The sequence below is a fragment of the Protopterus annectens genome, chromosome 3.part1 (genome assembly GCF_019279795.1).
Source record: "Protopterus annectens isolate FY-2018-M chromosome 3.part1, PAN1.0, whole genome shotgun sequence".
Classification (NCBI taxonomy): domain Eukaryota; kingdom Metazoa; phylum Chordata; order Ceratodontiformes; family Protopteridae; genus Protopterus; species Protopterus annectens.
Window position 1 is genome coordinate 121,767,798 of NC_056732.1, and position 26,821 is coordinate 121,794,618.

The window sequence follows — 26,821 nt, forward strand, 5'->3', positions numbered from 1 at the left end:
CCAGAGCCCCTCACCCTGGAGGAGCATAAGAAGCAGGCTTGTAAAAGGAAGGCATCTAGATTCCCCTCAGTAGTCCCTCATTTAAAATACTGATTTTGAGAAAGGGAAGGGTTTCCCAAGATTCCCCTTGGAAGATGTGTTGAGGTAATGAAGGGGGAGGTTGGTCAGCTGATACACACTCCCAGGAGGAGCCTGTATTCTTAGTGGTTTTGTTGCTGGCCTGTCTATTTCTTGGGTGGTTATTCCCACTGATGAGCTCATTTATTTTGAGTTCCCAGCAGGCATAGAAGGAACTGGATGTGGTGGAGCGGATACCATAGAAGCCTGATAATATCTTGGTTAACCCTAGGGATAGTCCTTATTGGAGCAAGGTTTCCCCAGTAGATGGTATCATGATTGTGGCAGCCAGAAAAAAGGAGATATACGAGGAAAGCTCTATTTTCCAGCACAAGAGTCCAGGGCTTTGGACAGGTTTGGAAAATGGCCTTACCCTTCAGCAATGATTGACTGCCTTATGTGTGCTGAATTATCTATCTTACCTGACAAATTAAAGAGTGACTTTATTAAGGAGCTCTCAAAGTCTGTCTTTGGTATCATACCTGCCAGTGCCCAGAAGACAGTGGGTTCATAGTTAGCTGTTCTCCAACCTATATCTATTATGTCCATGCTATTGCTATTGAATACTGCTGAGGGCACTTCGAGAGCTGCAGGCATTAGCATTGATATATGCTGACACACCTGGCTGCATCTCTGCAATTTCGTGGAGAGCTCCAAGGTGCCCTTTTTAAAAGCTCCTTTTGATAGGTCCACTGTCTTTGGACCCAATGTCAAATAATTGTTTACCAGTAGATTTTCTTCAGTAACCAAATGTTTGGAAAGAAGTTGTGGTTCTGTATATCCCAAGGTTTTGCTATGGACATTGTGGTGTGGTAGACCGGTGGGGGGCAGGTTTAATGAGGTTTCCCCTTTGGTAGAGATGACCCACAGAATCAAGGGTTTAGAGGTCCCTTTCTCAAGAAACCCTTCCACAGTTCCTGAATGGTTACCTGACTGCTGCACTATGGAGGCAGTCGAGGGAAGGGTGTGCTTATCTCTGCACTCTTAAACATGATTAGACATCACGCAAGATTTTTGGTTTCAGATAATATGTTTATTCCCTTTGTATCCCACTAGCTAAACAAAAGAAAACTTCCCAATGTCCCACCTAGTCAGCGGAAGGCAGCAGCCACAAATCTTTCAAGCTGCTAGAAAAATGAGTCATCCAGGAGGTCCCACAGACCAGCTAGGATCCAGGCTAGTCAAGGTTGTTTTTGATTCTGAAAAAGATCAGGCATCTCTGGCCCATTCTGGACCTCTGTCAGCTTAACCAGTTTGTAAAACCGATGGAATTGTGGATGGTCACAGTTCAGTCCCTTGTGCCACTTTTTACGAAGGATAACTGGATGTGCTGGGTGGTCCTGCAGGATGCCTACTTTAACATGAAAATAACAATGCAGTTTAGGAGGATCTCCCACTTTTGGTTGGGGCACTCCCCTATTTGTCTTACTACATCCCCAAGGGTGTTCACCAAGTGCATGGCAGTGGTTGCAGCACATCCATGGCTGCAAGGATTCTGATTGTTCCCATACTTAGATGACTGTCTCATCACCACTTCCACAAGGTACCTACTTGTTTGGGCCATGGACTCCTTGCTTTATCATCAACTAGGTATTATGGTCATCTTGAAGAAAGGCCAAACCGCCTGTGTAACCTGTCCAGCCCACCTCATCTGGTCATCAAAGTCCGAAACCTAACTACTTGGTTTCTCCAATTCCATTTATGGCTAGAAATGCCACACTTTCTTTATGTACTCCACATTTCTGTCTTCAGAGAAACCAGTCACCAGAAAAGTCTGTAGATGTAAGTGGAGCATAGCTCTCAACCTTTTAGCACAAAACAAATCAGGACAGACAAAAATAATGGGGGGACAAAGCCCGCAAAATATAGGGACAAATTTTAAGTATTGTTCTTATAAACTTAGAAATTTGTTAGAATAAAAGGTTTTATGCTACCTTGTATTTTCTGAAGGAAATGAAGTCTGAAACTCAAATGCATGCTGTTATTTAGTGAATTCAGTCCTCATTGATTTTCCACAAAAATCCAGAAAACCACAAATTTTATGAGGAACAGACCAAAAATATGAGGGAAAAATATGGGCAGTCTGCAAAAATCTGGGCAGCTGAGAGTTATGAGGGAGGGATTTGCAGTTTGGGCCTCCTCTGTAGGTCTAGATCCTCTTTTGGCACCTTTACCTTCCATTTTGTATTTTTTTTTGGCAGGATTGTTTCAGAAGGGTGCAAGTTTTTCTAACATCAAACTACAACCATCAGCCATTTCTAACTTTCATGCTGGGGGAAAACGAGACACCATTTGCTTCACTAAAATTGTCCAAGAAGGCCTTTTAACAAGAGATCTTCCTCCGAGAACTGCCATTGAGGAACCTAGTTCCTTCTTGTGACTTGAACTTGTTGCTCCAGGCCCTGACTAGATTTCCTTTTGCTCCAGTAGCTTCAGTGGAACTAAAAAATATTGTTATCGTAGTCTACCTTTCTGGAGCAGTTACTTTAGTTTGAGTTTGAAAGCCTTGTCATGAAAACTTCCTTATCCAGTTTTCCGTAAGGATAGGGTTTCTCTTCCAACTAATTCTAATTTTCTGCCCAAAGTGGCTTCAGGAGTTGCCCTATATAAGATGATCCTTCCTAAATTTCTCAAGCAAAGGGGAATACACGTTACATTTGTCAGTTGAGATTTGACTTGCATTGTACCAAAATTTTATGAAAATCGATCACTTTTGTCTTCTTTTCCAATACTAAAGTGGGAGTTTTTTTCCCTATAGTCACAATGTCCATGTGGCTGCCTGATTTCATTAGTTTTGTGTACAAAGTGAAGGGTCTGTCTCTACCTTACACATGTACAATTCACTGTACTATAGCAGTCGCAGCTTCTGAAGCTTTCTTTGTCGGAGTGCCCGTAGGCGATTTGTGCTGCAGCCATTTGGTCTACTTTCATACATTAGTTTCCCATTCAGACTAGATCCCATGCTTCCTCTGGCACCATCATCCTCCAGAGTAGTATATCCTTCCATAAGACCTCCATGGGTGCCTAGAAACTGGAGACCTTGTTCCTTGAGTTGAGGTGGTTGGAAAAGACTACATCGGATATGAACATTTTGTATTTACCATAATGCTAATTCCACATTGTCTTCTTGCGGCCATCTCAACCTTCCCTCCCTCTGTTGCCCTTACTAAATTGTCACAGTTATTTCTCTTGATTGACTGTGTTGGACCTGTCTGGAGCCTTGTCTTTAGTAAAGTTTGTAGTATGCCCTGGCTTCTTCCTCTGGTCTCTTCCTTTTCAGTTTCTGTGAAGTGCAGAAATGTCTGGAATATAGGCAGGCAGCTTCGATCTGAGGTATTGTTGGATGAGAGTGATTATGGGTAGAGGGGTGAAGCCTGAGCTCTGGCTCAGACTGTTTAAAAAGTTTCCGATGTCTGATCCAGTTCGGTCTGATAAACTTGTAACTTGAGACAGCCATCAGAAGACAACACTGATCTAGCATTATGGTAAGTACAGCACTTTCATTTAATTGTTACATGAAATAATTGAAGACGGTTGTATAAATGTGAAGCTTTTTTTTCTTTTTTAAACACTCATTGCTATAAGATGTAGTGATGTAATGTCAGTCTTCACTTAATCCTTGACTGTGGGTTTGGTTCCATATCTCGGAACCAACTCCGCTGTTATTCTGGCTCGTTCCCTCCAAAAACTCTCGAGATTAGTGCTACCCATAATGCTCCCCAGATGATTACCCCAGATCTTGTTGCCACATTTAGTGCCAGATGCGTTTATCCTTCCAGCTCTCAAGCCAGCTAAATCTCTTCAAAATGGGAAGTTTTTTTTTTCTTTCAAAATCTTTATTAGTGAGCTCTTGTGTCTTTTTTTCTCCTGTCCAGCTCCTCAGTTTCTGCCTTTCTTAACACGAGTAGTGTTTTCCCTTCATACCATCATTGGTATTTCTCCCTCTGTCAATTACTGTTAAGGTAATTTCTTTGCATCATTGTTGGTACCCTTCTTCTCTATATTTATCCTTTACTGTTGGGTAATTCTTTTCGTACCATTGTTGGCACAACCTTTTTCTTTCTGTTTAAAAAAAAAAGAACAACTTTTAAAGTTAAACAACTTTGTGAGTGTTTGTTTTCTTTTACTATGTCTGAAAAATCTAGAGGTATTTCTAGTTTCAAGAGATGCCAGAAATGTAATCGCAAGCTACCTAACTCTGATGGGCACTCTTTATCTGTGTCTGTTGTTTGGGCACAGTGCCCCTTCTGGAAGACTGTGCCATCTGTCATGGCTTCAATCACTGGGCAGGCATAGATAGAAAAAAACAAGCTTATTCTAAAGGGCCTATTAAATCCAGCTTCGATGAGGCCATATCTAGTTCTGTTAAATCAAAAAACAGATGTTGGCACCCCTTCTTCTTCATTCAAGCATGAACAATCTAAGAAGAAGAGCAGCTCGGTGCTGAGATTATCATCGACACCACTAATCAGAATGGTTAAGACTTCTCTGGTTCCCAAAATTCTGGCAGAACCAACTGGGAACTGGAATCTGACTCAACCATTGGTACTGTCATTTTCTACACCTGCACAGACAGATTCGGCACCCACTACTGTTTTGGACCAAGCAACCTCGGAACCTTCTAATCTGAAGTTGTTAATCTTCTTCTATTCCTCACTTATGGGTACGGTTACGAACCCTCGGAACAGAGTCGGCCAAATACCAAGCTAGCGTACACCAAACTCTCGAGCCAAGCTACTACCCACAATGCCCTTCATCCCATACCTCAGATCTCGTTTGCCACGTAGCCATATAGCAGCGTTTTCACCGAGCTCTCCAGCTAAGTAGTTTTGAATTATTCTAACTTGTATTTCTTCCATATTTTCTCTTCTAGTGTCTTGTTATAGTCTAGCTCTACCCACAGGTATTCCTTTTCTTACCATTGTTGGTATTTTCTTGTCTTTTCTTTACCTTTTACCACCCTCGTGATAACTCTTCATACCATTGCTGGTAGTATGGTCTTTTTCTCCTTCTCTTCTCTTTTTGAGCGAGTGTTAGTATATCTGAGAAAAAGGGTACTTCAAGTTTTAAACATTGCACGTCGTGCAGTGGTAAGTTACCTAACAGTGACTTGCATTTTAAATGCGTTTATTGTTAGGGCATCTCGCACCTTACTGCGACTCCCCTATGTGATATTTGTGCGAGTTTTAGTCAACGGACGTTGAATGAATTGCACAACAAGCTGATTTTGAAAGGATTGCTTTCCTCTCCTTTCTCGGAGGCTATTTCTGCGGAGGTCTCAACCCCTCCAGGCAAGGATAAGAAGCGCCCCCGCTCAGACCCTTCTTTACCGGTTGGTGACGGGGGCAAAAATTATTGATCTAAGACTGGTAGATCTTCCTCTGAGCATCGACTCGCTGCCTATGTGCCACCGATTCCGGCGTCTAGCGCAGTTTCTGGGAAGTCTGAATTGTCTGTGCCGGGCTCGGCACCGACGACTACTGAACCACTGATTACTTTGGTTACAACCAGTCTGGTTCTGGACACTTCGGCACTGACCTTGCCTTTACAGGCTCCGGCTCTGATGACCTCTGATCCGATTTTGACTACTACCCCGATTGTGACTTCGGCTCAGAGTTCCCCCTCGGTGCTGACTTTACCGTTTACGCAATTCAAATCAGAATCCTTGGCTTCATTGAGTTCATTACCACAGATTAGGTATTCGTCTTCTGTGGATCCGTTTGCTGGGCAACCCTACAGTCCCTTTCTGGACCGGCCTGAGTCCCCTTCCGGGATATCGATTAGGTCTGCCAGGAGCTTGTCCGAAATAGACATTGTTCATCTCGTGGATCAGGTATTGACTGCAAGAGGAATTTCCAGACCCTGTTCCACTCCGGGTGTTGGGATTTTTCCTCCTTCGACTCCTTTGTATTCTCCTAATGGGCATCTTTCGGTTCCAAGGCCCCCTTGCCCATTGCTTTCAATGGGACCCCTTCCTTCAGCGCCGACTACTATGATGCCTGAAGCATCTAAGCCCTGGTGGGCTTCAGTTCCGATGACAGCTCACCTTACTCAACCCCTTGCTTTGGGGGTGGAATATTCGGTTCTGGCACCAACGGCCTTCTCGGTTCCCGTCTCGGATCTGAGAGTTATATCCGCACCGAACCCTTCTCAAACGTCAGTCTTGGAGGTGCGCCATTCGGAGTGGGGTGTGACCCCGGTTCCGGGCTCCCATCCCTCTTCAGGTGGGCCCGCCTTCCGGATTATGGAGAGGGCGCTGGCGGCTAGCAGTCCTCCTCCTTCAGCTCCACCTTTGGTTCCCCCCATAACTCAGCCATCGCCAGCCCTTAGCAGGAGACCACTAATCCAAAGCACCCCCCTTTCTGAGGCCTCTTCGGACATTCCCACCGAAGAGCCCCTTCGGAAGAGGGTGTGCAAAAGAAAACACATGGACTCACCTGAAGAGTCCCTTACTGAGGATATGGATTACGATGATGGGGAAGGTTCCCCTAGATCACCCCTGACTATATTTCCTTTGGGGACATCTTGGAGATTTTGTGTCAGCGGGGTGACTGGAAATCTTCCACCCCTTCCCCAGAGGAATTTGTATTCTTACAAGCTTTCCGTTCCCGGCCCACTATGTCCTGGGTGACCCCTCTTGCAGATGAGTTGGTCAAATTCATTGTGCAGAGAGCGTGGAAGAGTCCGGATTCAGTAGAAGCTATCCCCAGGAGATCGGACAAAGTACTTTCTCCTCCAGAGGATCAACCTTATTGGTCGAAAGGCTTGCCAGTAGACGCTGTGGTGGTGGAGGCGGCCACAAAGAAGGACTTGGCAGAAGAGAGTCCTGCTGTTCATCTGCCCAACAGGGTGTCCTGGGCTGTGGACAGGCTAGGGAAGTGAGTCTTTGCTCCAGCGACCTTTGCTGTGCGTTCGCTGAATTTCTTGATATACTTTACGAGACTCCAGAGAGACCTTATTTCTGAACTCTCTGGTAGCTTTGCGGGTCAAGTGTCGGATGGAGCATGTGACAAAGTGGCCTCCCAACTTGTCACCCTTGAAGTGATTTTGAATTCCTCCATGAGGTTGCTGTCCCACGCAACCGAAAGAGCAGCTAGAGCAACAGGTGCTGGCTTGGCTGTCCGACGTCATGCCTGGATCCTCATTTCTGACCTACCGGATTCCTTCAAGTCTTCCTTTTTGAACACCCCTATTGAGCCCTCCGCGCTCTTTGGTTCTAAGGTCAAGGATACTTTGGCCAGGTGCAAGCAGGACGGAAAGACCTTGTCTGCCGTGGGGCCTGTGCTTCTCCAAACCTCAGCATTCCTTCTCCAGGAATCAAAGGAGTGGAAAGTTGTGGCACAAGAAGTCACAAGGTTTCTTTCGTGATGCATGTGGCGAGGACTCCTATAGAGGCAGAGGAGGGTCCGACGGTGGAAGACGTCCCTTTAGTGGCAGAGGGGGTTACTGGAATGAGGGCTCCAGAGATTCTTTCTCCGGTAGGCCCTATCAGCGCTCCTGAAGTGTTGCCCGATTGCTTTCCTGTGGAAGCAGTCGGGGCGCATTTCACTCTGCACCAAGCAGCCTGGTCCTCCATTACTGACTATCTATGGGTGCAGAGAATTATCACCAGAGGCTATCACAGTCCTCTCAAATCCTTTCCAAGACCTCAATTCTCCCTTCCCGATGTTCCACTCGGTCAAAGGGAGGAGGCTGCTTCCGAAATCAAGAAGCTTCTTCTAAAGAGAGTCATCCAAAAGGTCCCCGCAGATCAATGTGGATTAGGGTTCTACTCCAGAATCCTTTTGGTGCCAAAAAAGACTGGGGACTGGAGGCCCATTCTGGATCTCAGTCGTTTGAATGAGTCAGTTATATAGACCAAGTTCCGCATGGTCACTATGCAGTCCATCCTTCCATGCCTTTGGGAGGGTATGTGGATGTGCTGTCTAGATCTCCGGATGCGTATTACTACATCAAAATGGACAAACGCTCCAGGAGGCTTTTGCGCATCCGGCTGGGAGCCAATCATTTACAATTCAGAGCCCTGCCTTTCGGGCCTGTGGTGACAACTCCCGTGAGACTTCACGGATTCCAGGTGTTTCCTTATCTGGACAATTGGCTCCTCTCCGCCCCCACCGAGCGTCTACTGACCAGGGCTCTTCGCCACACCCTGTCTCTGGCAGAGTCTTTGGGTATTACCATCAAATGGGAAAAATCAAACCTTCAGCCCTCACAACAACTAGAATTCATAGGGGCTATGTTCAACACTCAGCTTGGCCTAATATCCCTTCTTCATCACAGGCTCTTAAGACTGAGAACACAAGTGCAAGTGATACTCTACCGCAGGAAAGTGTCTGCAAGGGAAGTTTTGCAGGCTCTGGGTTCCATGGCGGCAGCCATTCCCATTGTTCCGTTGGCCAGGCTTTACATGCGCCTGTTACAGTGGCTTCTTCAAACTCAATGGATACACAATCATCATCCCTTGAATGCACTAATCCTCATCACCAATCTTTGCAAACAGGATCTCCTCTGGTGGATGAGAATAGATGAAAGTCTTTGGTGTCGCCCCTTTCATCCTCTTCAGCCCAGCGCCATGGTGACTACGGACGCTTCCCTGATAGGGTGGGGGGGGGCATTTTCAGGGAAAATCTGTTCAAGGCACGTGGTCTCCTCTAGAAGTCGACTTACACATCAACGTTCTAGAGCACAGAGCTGTGTTACTGGTGTTACAAGCTCTCCACCCTCTTCTTCCTCTCGGACAGATTGCTATCCAGTCTGACAACATGTCTGTGGTCTGGTACATCATTAAGCAGGGAGGGACCAGATCTTACCCCCTTTGCCGCAAAGCCATGAGAATTTGGCAGTGGGCGATAGCTAACAACCGTTTCCTGATTGCTACACACAATCCAGAAGTTCTAACGTGATTGAAAATGCTTCCTCACGAGTGATCTCTCAACCAGAGAGTGGCAGAGGAAATTTTCAGCCACTGGGGCTGGCCTTGCTGCGATCTGTTTGCCTTCCCCTCCAATACGAAGTGCTGCAGCTACTTTGCCCTCTTTCCTCCGCAGGGGGAGTCCCCGAGAGATGCTCTGACTCTCGACTGGCCGATGGGTCTCCTGTATGCTTATCCTCCCATTCCCTTGATACCCTTGGTCTTAAGGAAAGCTACTCGGTTGAGAAGCAGAATGAATGTCCTTCAAGGATGCATCTGCAGTCATAACATATGGGTTGTCCTGCCTCAGGCAGCCCTTCGGTCGGCCGGATTCCAAAGTCTGGGTCTGGCCTCGGCTGATGTCGCACTTTCCCCGACGTCAGAGCTTCTGGGGTATAAAGGCATCAGCCGACGCCATTTTCCTCAGTCTTTCTTGCCGCGCGGTGCCCGAAGCAGAAGCTGTTCGCAAGTGCCGGTCAGTCAGATCCAGAGATTTCAGCTACCGAAGACTTCGAGAAAAGCTAAGTACCCCGTTGGGGACTCTTTCTTGCCTCAGCCGATGTCAGACAAAGTAAATAATTGTTTAACTTGTGGGAAACAAATACCTCATAAGGATTTCCATTCTTACTGCCTTCCTTGCTTAGGCCCAGACCACGACATATCAGCTTGTTTAGCCTGTGCCTCCTTCAACCGACGGACTCTTAGACGTCGGTCGGAGTTTGCAGAGGAATTTTTTGGAACCGCTTTTGCTTATAAAATGCCGTCGGAGACTCCGACTTCGCATATGGTCAAAAAACGCAAGGAAAAGGACCGACACTCGCGGCCCGCGGTTTCGACTGAAACCACGGCTAGGCTTACCGCGAGTGTCTCGGTTTCGGCTGAAACAGAGTCCACCGTTATTGCTACTGCCGAAACCATACCTCCGACCACCGAGGCCAGAGAGGCCCCGGCTGAGTCAGCTTCAGAACTCCCTACCGAAGCTAGTGCTCAAGAATTGTCCGACACCATACCTTTGGACATTTCTACTCCTGCACGTGGGGCAGCTAGGCCCCCAGCTTCTATGTCTATTAAGGCCTTCTCCAGGGCAAAAGCTGCCAAACTTTCAAAAACTTTGCCTGCCAAATCTACTTCCCAGAGGCCTTCCTCCAGTTCTCAGATCCTCAGTCTTGCTGAGGACCTCATTTCCTTAATTAGGGGTTCCCAACCTCACCCAGACAGGGCCTCCCAACCTCCTCCAGACAAAAGGCCCAGGACTGATCCCTCTGAACCTCTCTCCTCAGATTACTCCACGGATGGATCTGATTTGTCAGACCATCAGGAAGGGCCTACTAGCCTTATGAGGATTCAGATGCAGAAGATTCTATTCCTTCGCCTCCCCACCAGAAGAATTTTCCTTTGGGGAGACTTTACACTCCATGAGGGAACACTTTCAATGGCAGGGTCAGGATTTCTCTGATTCTAGAAAAGATTAAGGACCTTTTTACATTTGCCCCAGCATAGGCCCTTAGCCATACCTCCTGTTCTGACCGTAATTGATGATGTGTACAATGATGTCAGTACTGCACCTGATTCTCTTCCCCCGGCCCCTGCCAAACCTGACAGATATTACAGGGTCCCGGATTCTCACTTCCACCTGTATAAAGCCCATGCTGCAGACCCAGAAACTATTTCTCAGGGCCCTAAAGGGATTGCAGCTGCTACTGCCAAGAATCCCCTACCCTCTGAAAGAGAGTCTAGAGCATTAGAGAGATGGGGAAAAAAGGTTTATACATCTGCTACTCTTTCTGCCAGGGCATTAAATTGTCAATTCCATATGATACAGTACCAAGAAGTTTTGTTAGATCAGCTGAATAAGAAGCTTTCTTCTCCTGAACCTTTAGACCGTAAATCCCTTCAGGATTTGGTACACAACTCTCAGCAGGTCAGTAATCATTTCTTAAAATGTGGCTATGATGCACTGGAGGCTTCATTTAGGTCAGCTATGACTGGGGCAGTAATTCGTAGGCATGCCTGGCTGAAGGAGCAATCTTTGCCAGACCATGTCAAGGCTAAACTCCTCGATGCTCCAATGGAGAAACAAAGTTTATTTGGCTCCCCTGCACAGGAGATTCTAAAGAAGGTGGAAGAAAAAGCAAAATCTGTGCAAACAGTAAAGGAATTCCTGCAGGTCCAACCTCCGAGGTTCAGCAGAAACTGGCCTACAAAGAATTGGTCCTTTCCAGACACCTCCAGAGCACAGAGGGGCAGGAACAGACTAGAGGCAGAGGTCAATCAAGAGGTGCCTACAGGAGCCGTCAGTGGCAGCCTGCCAACCAGAGGGGTAGTGCCACAGCTACAACTACAACCACTACCACAGGACAGACCCAATGACTTGACTCTGATTCCGCCTACCAGGGATCAACTGGAAGCTCCCTTGGGCGGAAAGCTGGCTTTATTCTCCAAAAACTGGCATTGCATTACAAAGGATACATGGACATTGCAAACAATAGACATATGATACAGGTTTTACCTCCACACTTTGCCAAAAAGGGGCGGAATGCCAAACCTTCCACCAAACCAGAAGGCAGAGGCTTTAAGACAAATCAGCAAACTACTTCAGATGAAAGCTATAGAAAGGGTACCATCTGCAGAACAAGGCCAAGGATTTTACTCCAGATTATTCCTGGTACCAAGAAAAGAAAACCAATGGAGGCCTATTCTCGACCTGTCCGCGCTCAACACTTACCTCATTGTGCCAAAATTCAAAATGCTGACCCTACAGCAGCTTCTTCCCATGCTGGGCAAGGAGTCTTGGCTGGTGACTCTAGATCTCAAGGAGGCATACCTGCACGTCCCTATCCAACCAGATTGCAGAAGACACCTCAGATTTCTTGCAGGATCAGAGCATTATCAATTCTCAGCATTGCCCTTTGGCTTATCTACTGCGCCCAGAGTATTCACGAAATGCCTGGCATCAGTAATTGCACATTGCAGACTTCAGGGAATTCAAATTTATCCATACCTGGATGACTGCCTAATACAAGTGGACAACAAGAAAAAATTGTTAAAGGACTTGGCCTATGTCATACTCCTGCTACAGGCCTTGGGATACGCAGTCAACATCCAAAAGTCAAGACTAGTGCCATCCCAAAGGATAACCTTTTTGGGTGCGGATCTAGACACAATCACTCAGATGGCTTTTCTCACAGAAGAAAAACAAAAACAACTTCCAGATTATTTCATGATTTTAACAAGACAAACTCAGCTTACTGCAAGGAAAGTCCTGCAGGCCATAGGTTACATGGCATCCTGCAAAATCTTAATTCCACATGCCAGGCTGCATATGAGAAAATTGCAATGGTACCTAAGGAATGTATGGTCTCAACACAGTCACAGCCTAAAAACCATGATACCAATCATTCCATGCCTTCAAAAGGAATTCCTGTGGTGGGCTCAGGCCTGCCAGTCCAACAGAGGGTTGCCTTTCAACAAACCAAAAACAAGGCAGACCATCACCACGGACGCCTCAGACCAAGGATGGGGAGCACACATGGAGGACAAATGCATCCAAGGCCTATGGCCTCAAGGGCAGCTAAGCATGCACATAAACCAAAAGGAAATGCTGGCAGTGAGGCATGCAATCGAGGCATTCAAACCATTCCTCCAGCAAGGACATCTGTTAATAAGGACAGACAACACCACGGTCATGTGGTACATAAACAAACAGGAAGGCACACATTCCTACCCTCTATGCCGGATGGCAATGAATCTGTGGAACCTATGCCGGAATCTCAATATCCAGCTACAGGCCAAATTTGTACCAGGAAAAGAAAATACACTAGCAGACAGTTTAAGCAGAATTACCACGGATGCACATGAATGGATGCTGCATCCAGACATCTTCAAACTCATAACAAAGAAATGGGAAATGCCAGAGATAGATCTGTTCGCCTCCCCACTCAACCACCAACTGAAAAAATTCTGCTCAAGGACATACCACCCACAAGCCTGGAGGGTGGACTCTCTCTCTTTCAGCTGGAATGCCCTAACAATATATGCCTTTCCACCTCTCCCATTGATGTACAAGGTTCTACTGAAGATCAGGGAGGAACAGCCAAAGGTGATACTAATAGCTCCGGACTGGCCAAGGCAACACTGGTATCCGCTGCTGAGAAGCATGTCTCAGGCAAACTCATGGCCTCTTCCCCTATGGCCCCTTCTTCTAACGCAGAACAATTTCAAGACCCTGCATCCAAACTTGAAAACATTGCAACTAACTGCCTGGAAAATTCCTTAAAACCAAACCAAACTGTCTTATCTCAGAGGGTGAAGGACATTATCCTGGAGGCTCGCAGACCTTCCACAAGGAAGACATACTCAGCTAAATGGAAGAGATTCCTCATTTGGAGCACATCAAAGGGCACAGATGTCTCAGTGGCAAACCTAGCACACATCCTAGAGTACTTAGCAGAATTGTTCCACAATGGCCTGTCTTACTCCTCCATTAAGATTCATGCTTCAGCAATTTCAGCAGAATACAATATGGATCCACCTATCTTCTCTCACCCTCTGCTCAGACAATTTTTGAGAGGGATCAAAATGTTAAACCTCCAAGGAGACCCCTCTACCTGCATGGGATCTCAATTTTGTGCTGGAAAAATTGACACTACCTCCTTTTGAACCAGCAGCATCAGCAGACCTACAGTTTCTACCTTGGAAAACTGCTTTTCTTCTGGCAATCACTTCAGCAAGAAGAGTATCCGAGTTACAGGCATTAATGGCAGTGCAGCCTTTTCTTATTTTCCACCAGGATAGAGTGTCACTGAGAACCAATCCTACTTTCATGCCAAAGGTGGTATCCAGGGTATCCTTGAACCAAGCTATTCATTTGCCTACTTTCTTCCCTAACCCACAGAACAAAGGAGAGAAACTTTTGCACACCTTGGATATACACAGACAACTACACTACTATCTGGACAGAACTAAAACCAACAGAAAAACTGACCAACTTTTTGTAGCATATGCAACTGGGGTGCAAGGAAGAGCAATTTCCAAACAGACAATTTCAAAATGGATAGGAAATTGTATTCGTTTTTGCTACTCCTTTCATGGAAAGACAGCTCCTGAAAATATCAGGCCTCATTCCACAAGGGCCACAGCCACCACTACAGCTTTCCTACGAGGGGTGGCTACCAAGGACATTTTAGAAGCTGCTACTTGGAGCTCCGTGCATACATTTGCCAAGCATTACAATCTATCTTTATACTCCAGATCCCGAGCAGGGTTTGCAACTGCAGTTCTGCAGGGGATTTTAACTACACCATCCTTCTCTTAGTACCTCCTCCCCCAGTTTGGCTATGGTATTCTACCCATATGTTATGACTGCAGATGTATCCTTGAAAGACATAGTACAGTTTTGTACCTACCATAAATATAGATGTCCGATAGGTATGCATCTGCAGTCAGGATTACCCACCCTCCTTCCCCTCTGTGGTTTTCCTAGGGTGCTTACCCCTCTTTCAGCTAACTGGGGGAATCTATTATGGTGTATTTGTTTGTTTGTATATATATATATATATATATATATATATATATATATATATATATATATATACCTGTATATAATTTGCTACTGTTTGGAACTTTTCAGCATTATCCAAATTTAGCCTTCCTAGAGGGCACCTGGCATCTGGGGCAAGAAACACTGAGGAAAATGGCGTCGGCTGATGCCTTTATACCCCAGAAGCTCTGACGTCGGGGAATGTGCGACATCAGCCGAGGCCAGACCCAGACTTTGGAATCCGGCCGACCGAAGGGCTGCCTGAGGCAGGACAACCCATATGTTATGACTGCAGATGCATACCTATTGGACATCTACATTTATGGTAGGTACAAAACTGTACTTTCTCATTGCTCCATTCTGGCCTCGTCAGGTTTGGTTCCCCTTCCTTCAGCCACACCTGCTCTGACCTCCTTTGATTCTAGACTTCCATCAGCATCTCATTTCTCACCCCCAAGGGTTGTCGTCTCCAAATCTGGCCACCCTCAAACTGACAGCTTGGTTGCTCCACTTCCGTTAGTAGCCAGGCTTGAATCATTTTCTTCTCCGGTAAGGAATATTATTTTGGCCTCCCACAAACCTTCTACCAGAAAACTTTATAAAAACAAGTGGAAACGTTTTTCCTTGTGGGCACAAGAGCTGTCTCTGGATCCTGTTTCTTTTCCAGTAGCTACGGTTCTTCAATACCTGAGCAAGCTTTTACTTAACGGGGCTTCTGCATCCACGATTCAGGTGCATCTAGCTGCCATCTCCAATTTCCATGATGGTTCAGACAGAATCCTGTTATTTCTTTCCATCTCTGTAAGACTTTCTTGAAGGGGATTTTTCATTCTAGACCTCCCATTAGGCAACCTGTGGAATCATGGAATCTGTCTAGGGTGCTTCAGACTTTGACTCTACCTCCCTTCGAGCCGGCTGCAACCTGTGATGTGAAGTTTCTGTCCTGGAAGACCTTGTTTCTGGTGGCGGTTACTTCAGCCAGATGTGTATCAGAGCTGCAAGCATTAGGTATTAAGAGTCCTTATTTGATTTTTCATAAGGACAGAGTATCACTTCACACCAATCCCAATTTCTTACCCAAGGTGGTTTCAGAATTCTCTATTAATCAGTCCATTGAGTTGCCCCTGTTTTTCCCTAATTATACCAATAAAGGGGAATACTGTCTCCATTCCTTAGATGTCCACAGACAGTTGCGGTTTTATTTGGACAGGACAAACTCTTTTTGAAAGTCAGATCAGCTTTTTGTTGTCTTTGTGGGCTCTAGAAATGGATCGGCAGTGTCTAAGGTTACCTTGTCTAAATGACTTGGGGATTGCATTTCCTTTGTTTATTCTCTGGAGGAGGAATCAGCTCCTGGCCGCATTAAACCTCATTCCACTAGAGCTGTGACCGCTTCTGTCGCATTTCATACTAGGGCTTCCATGGATGATATTTGTGAAGCTGCCACCTGGGCTAAACCCCATACCTTTATCAAGCATTACAAATTGGATCTGATCTCCAGGGTAGAGCTGCCTTTGGCTCTATGGTTCTCTGGAATGTTCTTCCATGAAGGCCACCCAGATTCTGTAGTAGCTAGTGACTGTGTCCCATCAGTGAGGAATGGAAGAAGATTAACAACTTCAGATAAAGAAGTTATGTCTTAACATAACGTTCCATCTGAGTTGTTGATCTTCCATTCATCACACCCTCCCACCTTCCCCCGCCAAAGGCTCCTGGCGGATCTTTGGGTTGTTTTGGTGCGTTAGGATGTTTGTGCAGAGATGGCCTCTGCCTTTGTTTCTGTTTCTTATATATATGTTGCTACTGTGTGTTCTGCAAACTTGATCTGAGGTATGAGATGAAGGGCATTGCGGGTAGTAGCATGGCTCGAGAGTTTGGTGTACTCTAGCTTGGTATTTGGCCGTCTCGGTTCCGAGGGTTCGGAACCGTACCAATCGGTAATGAATGGAAGAAGATCAACAACTCAGATGGAACGTTATGGTAAGACATAACTTCTTTTTTCCTCCATTCCACCAACTTTGGAACCGAAGAAATTCTCATTTAAAGACAGGTCATGTACAAGGTTATTCACAGTCAGTAGACCCTTTTGTAGATAGACCTCCAAGTCCCTTCTTAGAGAAACCCTGGTCTCTGTTGTACTCTTCAGTCCGTTCAGCAAGAGCCTCATGGAGTCCGATATTTTGAGACTGGTGGACCACCTCCTGGTGGCGAGGGGTTTAACCACTTTATGGTTCCTAGCCTTTATGGCTGTGGAATTTTACCTATCTCTATACCAGTTATTGTTACTCCTCTGACTCCAGCTGAGCATTCGGAGTTCCCAATGCCAACAGTTCTGGCTTCGACCATGTCTGAGCCAGTCAGAACTACTTCATATATCTTCTGAGCTCTTTGTTTCTGTTGGAAACTGAGACCTCCTGGGGTCACAGCTTCGTTGCCGGTTCCAGGAAGCGTGGTTTCACTCTGGTGATGTCTGAGCCATCCATGCTCCTCTGGGGCTTCTGCACACATTAGTTTTACTCCAGCTTTGGCTTTGTTGGCAGCTTACTTGGTGCAGGATGGGACTACAGTTCCAAAGGAGTCTGTTTCTGTTCCGGGCTCCCATTCCTCTGTGAGGGGGGGATACCTTCCAGGACATGGAGAATGCCTTGTCCACTGCTAGCTTTTAGTCAATACCACTTTTGTTGGACCAACAGCCCTGTCCTACCCCTCGCCCAGGGCTTCCTCCAGCCTCTGCCCTGAGACAGTGGGCACAGAAGCCTCAGGGTCTAACCACAGTGGTCATGTCCTCTTCAGACCCCTCTCCGACCCATCCCACTGAAGAGGTACCCCTGAAGAGAGGTGCAAGAGGAAGCACTTTGACTCCCCTGAAGAGTCTTGCACAGAAGATACTGGTTTTGATGAAGGGGAAGGTTCTCCAAAGTCACCCCAGGAAGATGTCTCCTTTGGAGACCTACTAGAGATCCTGAAACAGATGGGTGGCTGGACTTCCCTTCAGCCTTCCTCAGAGGAATTGATATGTCTGGAGGCCTTCCATGCCTGACCATCTACCTCCTGGATCTCTCTGCCCTCTGATGAGCTGATTAAATTGATTGTGCAATGGGCTTGGAAGATGTGCGATTCCATCATGCCACTTCGTAAGAGACCAAACTGCATTTTGATGACACATCAGGATTAACAGCATTGAGCTAAGGGGATACCAGTAGATGCCATGGTGGTAGTGGCAGCCACCAAAAAGGAACTTGCTAATAAAGTCCTACTATCCATCCTCCTAATAAAGAGTCTAGGATGATAGATAGATTTGGGAAGTGCATATACACTTCATCGACCTTCGCGCTCAAGTCTTTGAATTTCATGGCACATTTCATGAGACTTCAACGAGATCTGATAAAGGAGCTATCTGATACTCTGACAGGAGCAGTGTCTGAGGGGTAAAGGACAAGGTAGCTTCCCAGCTGGAAAGTCTTGATTTGATATGCAGTTCGTCCATTGTGCATACAGCCGAAGGGACGACTAGGGCAGCAGGTTCTGGCAAACCCATTAGGAGGCACTCCTGGATGCGCTTATGTAAATTTGTGGAGCCGTTCAAGTCTTCTTTCATCAATGCTTCCTTTGACAGAACATCCCTTTTTAGCCCTAAAGTTAGAGACCCTCATTAATGTGAGAAGGTTGGAAAGACCCTTTCTGCTGTGGGTGTATGCTTTTCCACTCCTCAATGGTCTTTATCTATTAAACAGAGAAGTGGGAAGCTATAGTTCAAAAAGTCCCAAGTACCTTTTCATGACTCGCATGGCAACGATGCACCCCGTCATTTTAGTTTCCCTTGCGAGAGATCACATGCAGATTCTTCAATGGCTCTTGGTTTCCCAATGGTCCTTACTGAATTAACCAATGTCCCATCTGGTAATGATCATAAGTTTATGCAAGAAAGATCTGAATTGGTGGCTTCACTCCAACGAAATTTTGTTAGGCACACCCTTTGTTCTTCCTCATCCCCAAACCATAGTGACCATTGACGCCTCCCAGATAGGGTGGGTGGACATTATCTGGGAAAGACAGTCTAAGGCAGTTGGTCCCAGCTGGAGACCAATTTGCACATCAGTGTTCTAGAGATATGAGCATTCGAAAAAATTTGGGAATGTTTGTGATTCAAACAGGCAACATGCCAGTAGTCTGGTAAATCAACAATCAAGGGGAAACCAGATCTTACCTTGCCAGTAGTCCGGTACATCAGCAATCAAGGGGAAACCAGATCTTACCCTCTTTGTCTTGAAGCACTCTATGGTAGTGGGCACTTTCATCCAACCACTTTCTCATTGCAGTGCACATTCTGGGGAGCTCCAAAGTGGTTGCAGACAAATTGAGCAGGAGCATTCTAATGCCTCACAAGTGGTTTCTCAATCCTTTAGTAGCAGAAAATTATTACACCAATGGGCCCAGCCCTGCTGTGATCTCTTTGCTTCCCCCCTGAACAACAAGTGCAGCTACTTTGCCCTGATTCCCCCCCTCCAGGGGAGTTATGGAGAGATGCTCTCCTTCATTATCCCCCCCCCCGTCTATTGTATGCCTTTTCCCCCAATTCCTCTCATGTCTCAGTTTCTAAAGCCAGAAGGTCGAAGAACAGGATCATTCTCATTGCCCCATTCTGGCCTTGACAGATATGGTTTCCCTTCCTTTGGCCTCATCTAATTTGGAAGCCTTGAGTGCTGGACACAGCTCCAGACCTGTTGTCTCATCTGGACGGACTAGTTTATCTGAATCTCAAACTCACTGCTTGGCTTCTCCAGTTTCAGTGATTGCCAGGCATGCTACTCTCACTTTCCCAGTTCAGTGAATTGTTCTAGCCTCCCACAAACCTTCGATTACATGTTTGTACTTCAGCAGGTGGCAACATTTTTCAAAATGGGATACAGAGAGTAACCTCGAGCCATATTCTGCACCAGTCGATAGGGTCCTGTAGTTTTTGGCATTCCTTTTCAAAGCAGGAGCATCTTCCTCGACTATACGAGTGCACCTAGCTACATTTTCAAACTCTCTTAATGGTCTAAATGAGGCACCGCTAATGTCCCACAAACTTTGTAAAGCTTTTTTAAAAGGAACTTTAATGCTGAGATCCCCCATACAAAGACCATTCTGCACCTTGGGACTTGAATCTGGTACTTCAGTCTATAATTAATTCCCCATTTGAATCATCCACAGTTTACAATTTGAAGTATTTATCCTGGAAAACCTTATTTTTGATTGCTATTACTTCTGTCAGAAGGATATCTGAACTACAAGTCTTATCTTGCAAACCTCCTTACATAGTTTTCCATAAAAATAGGGTCTCCTTGTGAGCAAATCCTTCTTTTCTACCAAAGTTAATGTCTGAAACCAATATCAACCAGACTGTACAACTTCCAGTTTTCTTCCCCAGTTTCTCAAACAAGGGTGGATATTCTCTACATTTACTAGATTTGCATAGACAATTGTGTTTTTGCCTTCACAGAACAAAGGAATCAGAAAATATGATTGTTTTTTGTTTTTCTCTTGTGCTACTATGGTTAAACCAGTTTCTAAGGTTACTGTGGGTAAATGGCTTAAAGACTGTATAACCTTCATTTATAACACAAGGAAAGTGCAACTACCAGGACCTGTTAAAGCACATTCAATGAGGGGAGTAGCTGCTTCTGCAGTCTTTCATTCCAGAGCTTCTGTAGACTATCTATGTGCAGTGGCTACCTGAACGTCCCTGCATACCTTTCTTTCTCATTACAAGCTGGATCTAGTCTTTAGGGGACGAGCATCATTTGGCTCAGTGGTGCTCAGGAATATTCTTCCGTGAGACCTCCCAAGATTTAGGTAGCTGGGGACTCTGTCCCACAGTCAAGGATTAAGTGAAGATTGACAACATCAGATAAAGAAGTTATGTCTTACCATAACGTTCCATCTGTATTGTCAATCTTCACTTATCCTGGACATCCCTACCCTCCTTCCTCCAGCCCTTCGGTTTCTTAGTGCAATGGATCTCTCCCAAAAGATTGGCTTTCCCTTTTAGGAATAGAGATATGGTCTCTGGTCTGTTACTATTTTATGCAAACATGATCTGAGGTAATCCTGTGAGGAGCATTATGGGTAGAGCTAAGCTCGAGAGTTTTTGGAGGGCACGAGCTGGAATAATGGCCGAGTTGGTTCCAAGATATGCAACCAAATAAATAGTCAAGGATAAGTAAAGATTGACAACACAGATGGAATGTTATGATAAGACATAACTTCTTTTTAAATTATTTCATGTACTGTAGAGCTTTTCTTCTTGGCCCTCCACTGAAAAGAGGTAAAATTCCCAGTCAGACTTTCCCAGTAAATGTAGTATTCCTGGCTATTTGTCACAAAAGTGGCAAGCCAGAGCCTTTTCCCCACGTGATGGGTGAGCTGATAGTAACCACTTATTTTCCTCCTTCCCTGCCAGCTCCTCCAGGAGCCTAGGATGTTAGCCAAACTCTGGTGGCCTGCACTGTAGTATGAGCTTTATCCATCTATGCCTCTGAGATGGAGCTTTGAAAATTATTTGGATGGCAAATGTAGAGAATCATTCTGGGGCAAATTAATTCTAAAAAGATTGAAACTTTGCTTAGAATCCCACATGCATTGTTATTCTAGTGACCTTGTAATTTTAGCTCCCAGTATAGTGAACATTTGATGTGCGCACTTTGTTTTGGAATAATTCAAATATATAGCTTTAAGGAAAATATAAATATATATGCATCACTGCTAACTAGTAATGACCTGCTTCAGCTGTTCTTATTTTCTTTGCAGTGTGCAAGTTATGAGCAGTGTCTTCAGTGCCTTGGGCGTCTGCAGGAGCTGAGTAAGGATGATTACAAAATAACCCTGAATAAGGCAGTAACAGAATTTTATAAAAGTGGTCAGACCATAACAGACAACTTGAAGCAAACACTCAACCAGCTGAAAAGCCAGGTAATTAATCTTTATACATGTTGAACAAATCCATATTCTTTAGTGAACACTTTAAAAGAAAATTCCTACGACTGTACCTTGATCCTCTTTTGGCTCCTTTACCTTCCTGCTTGGAGTTTTTTTTTCATGTGAGCACAGCTGTTATGCAAGCTAGTCTGATAACATGGGCTTAAGGAAGATACCTGTGATGCTGATGTCCCAGGTTTAAGTATTGGACCATGTGTCAGTATAAAGGGTTAGTAGATGGGAGAACTGAGGGGCAGAGATGGTTCATCTTATTTAGAGGATTTTGTGGGTTTTGCTTCAGCAGCAACACTCTTGAAGATTAGAGGAGCTGCACCATGGAATTCGGTAACTAACCAAAGATAAGGTTCTTAGGATGATAGCAGGCTTGGGTATAAGTATAATCCAGAGAGATATTTTGGGTGGTTGCACACTGGCTTTTAAAGGGGAGATAAGAATAGGAATCTCCTCATTTCTGTTGTATGATGACATGCTATTCTGGACTGCCTCTTGATGCTCTGTTAAGATGAACAAACTCTTATTTCTTCACAAAACCAGTGGGTCTTGAAGCACCCACACTAGGAACCTAAATGCACACCAACCAATGAACAAGACTTGCTGAAGAGAGACGTTCCAAACTCTGTATACTTCAGTCTTTGGAATAAGTTATCTTTGCAAATTGAATAAAGGGCTGCTTTGACTACATTTACAGCAGGTCTTGGCAATTGGATGGATAGACACAAATTTGCAGCAAGGGTTGACATTTTTTGGCTCTACTCATTTCAGGAGTTGAGTGCTATTAAGTGCTGGAAAATGTGGCAAGAGCTCTTTGTATGTCTTCTTAAAGGTGCATATACATAGGAATTTCATTTTTCCCATGATATCTTGACTGGTATTGTTGTTGCGTTCCTTTGTTCTTGTTGAATGGTTTCCATAGGGACATTTTGGCAGGAGAACAGCAGTCTGCAGTTAAAGGAAAATTATTAAAATAGACTTTATATGTAGAATATTCTTCAGGCAGCCATACTTGATATGTTCTACACAAATGGGGTAGGATTGTTCTTTCTGTCATCTGAAGAAGAACGCTATAGATCCAATATAGCAAGAATCCCTAGTGAGAAAGAATACATTAAATGTGCATTTAATTACCCTTTCAGTGTTTTATACTGTGTCGAATTGCATAACTTGTGCATGCACTTCTTTAGCTTTCAGAATGTAGCTTGAAATGTTCCTGTTACTGCAGAAAAACAGCAGGAGCTTTGATACTACATAATTTTGAAAGAGAATAGCATTTTGTAAAGAACAGTTGTATGTAGTTTATTACAGCCATGTTGTTTCTTAAGTATTCATTTTTTCTTTGATGAGTTTCCCCTGAAATGAAATTTAGAACACTTAAGAGTATAGATTTAAAGATTATTGTCAAACTTTTAGGCTAAAGACCTTTAAAAAACAATGGGTCTGTGAAATTTGGGCTAAAAGTTTAATTCTTGAACTAGTTATCTAGAACAGTTCTGGAAATTACTTACATTGGTTGAGAGGTTGATAGTGGATAGAAAACTATCCCAAATTTTTGGGATAACAATAGCAATAGAGTTTTACCCTTTCTAGAAGAAGTAAGCTAGTGAATACAAATATGATGTTTCTGTGTTTAAATGTCAAAGTATTAGTGCATATGGTTACATTAAGCATTGACTTAAAAGATTATATTTGAATGCTTTGAACACTGATCTTGCTTTCCCTTTAAAATATCTGTAATGGAGTGTGTACAAATTCAATTTTTTACATGTCTCAGGGTAGTCCAAGTCCGTAGCTAATGGAGTGTGCTTGGTAAACTGGCTTTATACAGATTTCAGCCAATGTAGTTGGTGGTTATATATAAGTAAAAGGTGTTATTGTGCTCAAAGTGTGTGTGTGTGTGTATGCACGTGTGCGTGTACGTGTGTGCGTGCGTGCATGTGTGTATGTGAGGCACACACAGTCGGATCAGATGACATTCATCCCTGAGAGAGAGACATTTTAGCATACTACCCAGTCAATGTGTAGACTTATTTGTCATAGAGATGACACACTGATCAAAGGGAAGCTTATTATTGATGGTAACACCATTTGTACATTCTTTAACTATTTCCAAGGCTGTACCATTCAGAAATATTGACTATAAAGGATGAACTTGTCCGAAGACTTGAATCTTACATTTGTCAGAAGTAAAAGACCATATTCGTTATCCCACTTACTGAACTGAAGTATTATTATGTCACTTAAATTGTCACTGGGTTGTGCTAAAAAAAACTAGCTTGCCGTCATTGATGTATTTGTATTTATTCAGACAAAATGATTGATTTAATAGAGTTGTAGAAAAAAGCTAAGTTAACCAAAGGCGAGCCCTGTACCATTCTTCCTATTGTCCTTTTAACTTTCTTGTCACGAGTCACCACTAGCAAATCTCTTTCACCTGTTAAGTATGTGTGTGTTACTTCAGAATATGTAACCTTAGAAACAGGACTTGAAGCTATAATGTTAAGTGTCACTTTCCCCTCAATGATTAGTGCAGCTAATTATTAGTGAGTGTAAGCTGATTATGAATGTCAAGTGTTTTGTTATAATTTTTTCACTTTATTAGCAGTAATGATTTTTTGATGTAACACAGAGGGAGTTTTAGCAGTTATATCTAAGGTCTAAAATAACTTTATTAGTTTCTGCTACAACGTTTACTCTGTGGAGCAGTTCAGGATTTGGGAGGTAATGAGAGAAGAGTGAAATGAATTATTTGGAATGGTATCACTGTTGAGTTCTACTGTAACATCATTGGTCAAGGATAGTACAGCAGTCTGATCTACATGTGAGATAAGATCCTGATGCTGTATACCAGGTTGTATTTTCTTCTTTCTAGCATTTTCGTGCTGTTATCTGTCTTCCTTTTTTGGAAACAATCTGATTGGTATTACTGAATGCCCACAGGGCAACATGGCTCTTTCATTAGAAAATGGTAATGTAGGTTTAGGTACTAAATCTTCACCACTTCTAATTGCCTTTGATTTGTTTTTATTTGAGCCCTGAATTTATTTCTTACTAAATTTGGCTCACTGCACTTTAGGAGATATAGTTACACCCATGATAGAGTGTAAAGATATAAGGTTAGTAACCAGTTTACAGGTGTTAACTAATGTTTGTGACAATAGTGAAATTGACCCTCTCCAAGAGCTCTGTAAAGGAAGTTATTGTTTGTAGCTATAATTGTGTCGCATTGTTTTGGTTATTCCCTAATTTTCTTATTTTTCTAAGATGCCACAAAGTAGCCCCAGTTTTGTACAATTATGACATTTAAAAATGTAAACATTGGGCCGGATTCACGAAGGCTTGCACAGAGTCTAAGAGTAGTGTAAGACTCCATGCAGCCTTCGCGATCCAGGAACAGCCCAAAGTCCGTGCAAGAGACAAGCTAAAACGTCTCTTACACGGAGTGGGCGTGGATAAGCTAATCACCTCACTTGCAGCTGAATAGCATGCAAATGAGGATGATTAGCGATCCAGGAAGCCCAGAACAGCCCGTGTAAGAGCCGTTTTAGCTGCAGAAATGTACTCAGTTGACAACTGAGTACGTTTCTGCAAAAACCGCAATGGAGCCATGTCAGCTCCAAATAAAGGGTGCATATGTGTCAGGCAGCATGCCAATGGCCAAATATGTGGCCATTGGCAAGGTAACCTGATGCAAAAATATTAAAAATATAATTTTTTTTTCCGGCGATGTGTAAACCCAGCGCAGCCCCGCGCAAACGGGCTGCGCTGTATAAAACATAAAAACGAAGGTTATAAACCCACAAATGTGGGTTTTATGCAATACATGGAATTTCAATGCAGGGACCAGCAGACCAAAAACAACATGGCCACCGTGTAGTGGTTGCTAAGGGGGAAGCTGAATCTAAGAGATGTAACTAAGCATTAGTAGGCAATCTGATGCAAATGAGTGTTAGGATACTGAATTCCACTGTCACATAGCAAATGAGCACATTCTGAGTAGTGTAAGAGTTACAGAAGGGGGAGGAACAGAGTAGGAGATAGGTGACATCACAGGGGGGAATGGTAGAAAGAAATGCAGTTCATTGGAGGTCAGAGTTACATGACAGATGTCAGACAGATATCATGGAAAGAGGTGTGCCACTAGATAAGCATGAGAAAGTCAAGAAATGGAAGGTGTACACTGTTGCCTACACCAAAGTTTCTTGCTGGGCGTGCATGCGCCATGAAGCGCGAGTAAGACAGTGTGCACGCGTGTAAGGCAGACTGAGCATGTGGGAGCGTGTTGGTAGCTGTTTAACACTGTTTGCGCGCGTGTAGGGCAGACTCAGCATGTAGAAGCCTGTTGGCAGAGCTGTAACACTGTTTGAGTTGGTGTGCGTGCGTTTTAACCTGAATAAGATGATTCTGAGCCGTGTAAGCATGTGTGCGCGCGTGTAAGCCACTGTGAGCGTGTTTCTGCTGGTATACACGCTGCTCCCCCCTGAGGAAACAGAAAGGAAAAAGGAAGCAACATAATTAGTAGGAAGCTACCAGGGAATACTGCTGGAGCTAGCAGGTGAAAAAAATTAGAAGCAGGCAATTACACAGGCAGAATAGTAGCTCAGCCCAACACTTAAAAATCTGCAAACAGCAGTGCAAGATGTTTCTCTCAAGAGACACTGCAAGACAGGAGTAAGCTATTAGAAGTGAAAACTGAAAAAGCTGAACTCAGAGCAGAAATGTTAGGGGCTGCCATAGCTGTCATAATGAGACATAGGCGACTTGCTGAGGGTGGTGACAATGCAGATGGTGCCAGACAACCCACAGTGAGGAGACTGAGAAGAGTGTACAGGCCCAGGGTCACCTACCACGGGTTACATGAGCTGGAGATAGTAGAGCGCTATAGAGTGGACAGAGACCTCCTGCAGCAAATAGTGGAGCTGTGCAGGCCACGCCTCACACACAGAACCAACAGAGGGGAACCCATCCCAGTGGAAACCAAGGTATGTGTTGGCCTAAGAATACTAGCAACAGGTACCTTCCAGAGACCAACTGGTGATATGATGGGGATATCACAGGCATCAGCCTCCAGGGTACTGCACCAGTTCCTGGATGCCATGTCAGCACATGTCGGTGATCATGTATATTTCCCCAATGCCCGTGAGGTATTGGCCAGCAATTTGCGTCTCTTCCAGCAAATAGCGGAATACCCTGAGGTAGTGGGTGCAATAGACTGCACGCACATACGCATCAAAGCACCAGCCGGTGAGCGGGGTAGGGCATACATTAACCGCAAGGGC

General features: G+C 44.6%; 1 protein-coding gene across 1 annotated transcript in view; it reads left to right on the top strand.

The window, feature by feature from the left end:
* The window catches only part of CNOT10 (CCR4-NOT transcription complex subunit 10), a 2,007,836-nt gene that overhangs the window by 278,184 nt on the left and 1,702,831 nt on the right, over positions 1-26,821 (top strand). Inside the window, exon 4 of the mRNA XM_044066643.1 lies at positions 21,360-21,521. Coding sequence (XP_043922578.1) covers positions 21,360-21,521 — 162 coding nt within the window. The remainder of the gene's footprint in view (positions 1-21,359; positions 21,522-26,821) is intronic.